Source organism: Impatiens glandulifera, chromosome 2 (genome assembly GCF_907164915.1).
Source record: "Impatiens glandulifera chromosome 2, dImpGla2.1, whole genome shotgun sequence".
Taxonomy (NCBI): domain Eukaryota; kingdom Viridiplantae; phylum Streptophyta; class Magnoliopsida; order Ericales; family Balsaminaceae; genus Impatiens; species Impatiens glandulifera.
The window spans coordinates 11667829-11671479 of record NC_061863.1 but is presented as its reverse complement, the minus strand read 5'-3'; the positions used below and the strand labels follow the sequence as shown (position 1 = coordinate 11671479).

Below are 3651 nucleotides of genomic sequence, written 5' to 3'. Positions count from 1 at the left end.
TTAAAAAAAAAAAATCAAAGAAGATAAATTTTTTCACTATGTTGTTTAGAGTAGATTACGACTTAGGGAGAAAATAATAATAACAAATATTTCGCATGTATTAAACACCCACTAAGACAATATATATTTATATGTCACTTAACTGCACATGAAACCAAAATTTCAAATAATTATATTTCTTTTATTGCATTGTGACTATAATAAAAAGGTGGAAGAAATAATGTTTGTTTTGATTATTTGTTTTAAACAATCTAACAAACTCTTAGTTAACGAAGTTTTTCGCATATTCTATTATTCATTTAAATGTTTAAATACATTTGAAAAATATTTGGTTGATCTGGTTTATTAGTTAAAAGTTTAAATATGTATGAAAATGTTTTGTTCATTAAAATGGTTAACTTTAAAATGGTTCAATTTATTTTTATTTACTCTAAATTTTTCAATATAATCAATAAACATTTAAGTATATTTGATTTTAATTATTCACGATAGCTTGTTAATTAAATCTATTTGTAGTAATTTTCGACACCATCACGATTTATTCATATTAATAAATCCAATAATGCTAACCCAATTAATAAATCCAATAATGCTAACCCTAATTGCAAATAAATTTTAGTGTCAAATCACATATACTAAATTGCAAGTCTCAATTGTTCATACCCACACAATATATTTAAATATTATAGTTCAAACTTTTAAATATTTGAGAAAAAAATCAGGTTATTAACTAATATTTAACTTATTTAAATTAAAATAGTTTTTAACATGAATAAAATATTTTAACAAAATAAATGAAGCTTCGTAGTCCATGATGGTAGTGATGACCTCCTAATTTCCCTAAGCTCGTATGATATGAGAATTATTTTTATTTTATTTTTATAAAAAAAATTATATCACATTTTATTGATTTAATTTAATTGTTTAATTTAAATATTTTTATTTTTATAAAATTTAATTTTAAATATAGGAAGACATTAATTATATATATAAGTCTAACCAATTTAAAATCTAAATAATTTTAATTTCATAAAAAACAATAAAAATCTAAAATAACCTAAATCAAACCATCTCATTTTGTTTTATTTTTTACAAAAATTCTTTATAAAATATATTATAAAAATTAAATTAATTAAAATTTACATAACCTATTTTCTTTTATCAAACAATATATTTCATTCTACAGAATTAAATCCAATAAACATTTTAAATAACCACCTAAAATTGAAAAAATAAAAAACAACACTTTGAAATGCTTGTTTTTAAATGGGCAATATGTCACAGATATTAATGATATTAATGTCATGTTTTCATAGCAGTTGTTTGTCGTTTATTTGTGTATGACAATATAATTGTTCTTTTTATTATATTTTATATGGTGCAATGAAAAACAAATATGAGATTTTAGGTTAGTAATTGATCATTTTATTCTTTTAAGCTCTTCTTCCTTATTTTTGTGATTACTATTAGTTTTGATATGCTTGTATTGTTTTTTAATATAATTTTTTGGATATGATTGCATGTTTACTTTTGAAAATAACTTATTTCTCTACTTAAAATCAAATTATTAAAAACATGGCATAAAATAAAGATGTCTGAATGATTTGAGGAATGAAAGTGGAAAGCTCAAATAATGAGGGTAAAGGAGATACATGCATGTAGGGTAAGAATTGAGCACTGCATGGGCGTCCTTTTCATGTTTTTAATTTTATACATTTTTCTTATATAATATTCAAATTTAAACAAAGAATCATTTTGTTTCGCCTTTACAAACAAAACAATATACTTTTATGACAATTCAAATCGGGTTGGTGAGCCATGCCGATGTGTTTGAAGAAACAAAACAAGAGTTCAAAATTCACTAAACATAAAAATAAACACAAACATGATGATATTTGTAGTTTCATTACAAATAACAAAATTCATTAATTTATAGGTTTTCTTTCAAAAATTGAAATTGTTAACCACAGTTTTAACTTTTAACTGTAAAAAGAAAACGCGCTACTCTAATAATCGAGCACACGGAAAGAAATTGTCAGAAAGAACCTGTAAAAATACATTTTTTACTACGGTATTAAGTACGATTTTAAAAAAATAGAAAGTAAGATATGTATACTAAAAGGGTTACGATCAACCTTATTTTTAGCACCTACTACTTGCATTAGATAATTTCATTTCGATAAACTTGTGACAATTGTTGTCGCTATGTTAATTGTAATTATTCAAGATATTAACTAGGATCGGTGACCTAACAAAAAAAAAAAAAAAGTATGTAAACTTATCTTATGCAATATAGTTAGATAATTTAAAAGTAACATTTGAACAATTAGAAACTAAGATGACGACACGTCATCTAACAGTAACAGTACCTTATTAACGTTAAAAATATGTGAGAAGAGTTATTTAAAAAAAAAAAAAAGCAAATTAAAATCATAGCCATTATTTAAAGGTAATAATAAAATATAATTTCTTAATTAAAATCTTCTCTCTCCACATTCTCCTTCCAAATTACCATGACAATCACCACCTCGAGAATAGCGTCCACCACCACCACTACTCATCGCCACCGGAAACCCCATTCCCATCGCCGGCGGTCCCATTTGCGGCGGCGCCGCCCTCTCAAGCGATTGAACCTGCGTTTTCAAAAACTTAACATAATGAATCGCTTCATCCAACATCGAAGCCGTATCCATCTTAGTTCCACCAGGAACCAACCTTTGTAAGATCCTTATCCTTTCACTAATCCTCTCTCTCCTATGTCTCGCCGCCACACTTTGAGGATCTTTCGATATCTTCACGTTTCTTCTCTTCGGTGGCTTAACAGATTCTGGGTCAATGTGAATTGGTTGCATGGCTGCTATCCTGAATATCATTTCCCTCATCGCCGCCACTGAATTCCGTTTGTCTGTTTCCGTCGCCGCCGTGGAGAATGATATGTTTGGATTCATGTAATAATTGTGATGAGTATCGTTGTTGTTGTTGTCGGAGAAGTTGATGTTGTCGTTTTGAATAACCGGCGGTGGTGATGAATAATCGGGGAGTTTGTCCATTTGCATCATCATGATTAGATGATCTAGTTGATCTTCGGGTGAGGATTTTAAGATGTTCATATCCATGTATATGTATGTATATATAAAGAGAGAGAAAATTAAAGGTGTGCAGAGGGATGGGAGTTAGGGTTTTATTGGAAAGTTCAAGAAGGAAGGAAGAGAGAGAGAGAGAGAGGAAAAGGGGTAATGGAGAAGATGAGAAAGTGAAGTATATAAAATAGTGATATCGGGAACAAGCTAAGGAAATAGAGTGGGGACTATTATATATATAAAACAAGTGGAGCAATATCTTTACATTATTATTAGTTTTTTATTATATTTTATAGTCTTCTAGATTTCCTTTTTTATTTTGTCATTTTTATAATGATTTTTTATTAAAAATATTATAAACATAAAGATTGTGTCACTATAAAACTAATCAAACACAATATTAGAAAAGAAACAATAAAGGATGAAAGATGTGATTTTACTTTTATGGGAGGAAATAATGTCTCTAGAATTTCTAAGTTATTGTAATTTTTTTTTTAAGATAAATCGGTTAGAGCTTTTATCATCCTTTTCAAAATTTGTTTGTACCTTCAAAAAAAAATTTATGCTCTTC

At 27.1% G+C, this 3651-nt stretch overlaps 1 protein-coding gene across 1 annotated transcript; it reads right to left on the bottom strand.

Annotated features, from left to right (window-relative positions):
* Positions 1-2474: 2474 nt before the first annotated feature.
* Positions 2475-3259, bottom strand: LOC124924349 (transcription factor HEC1-like). The gene has a single exon (XM_047464402.1). The coding sequence runs from the start codon at positions 3114-3116 to the stop codon at positions 2475-2477; it is 642 nt and encodes a 213-aa protein (XP_047320358.1). The 5' UTR covers positions 3117-3259.
* Between the last annotated feature and the right edge of the window lie 392 nt (positions 3260-3651).

Excerpts from the sequence above, each read along its gene's own strand:
- LOC124924349 (XM_047464402.1), bottom strand. The coding sequence starts at position 3,116 with ATGGATATGAACATCTTAAAATCCTCACCCGAAGATCAACTAGATCAT.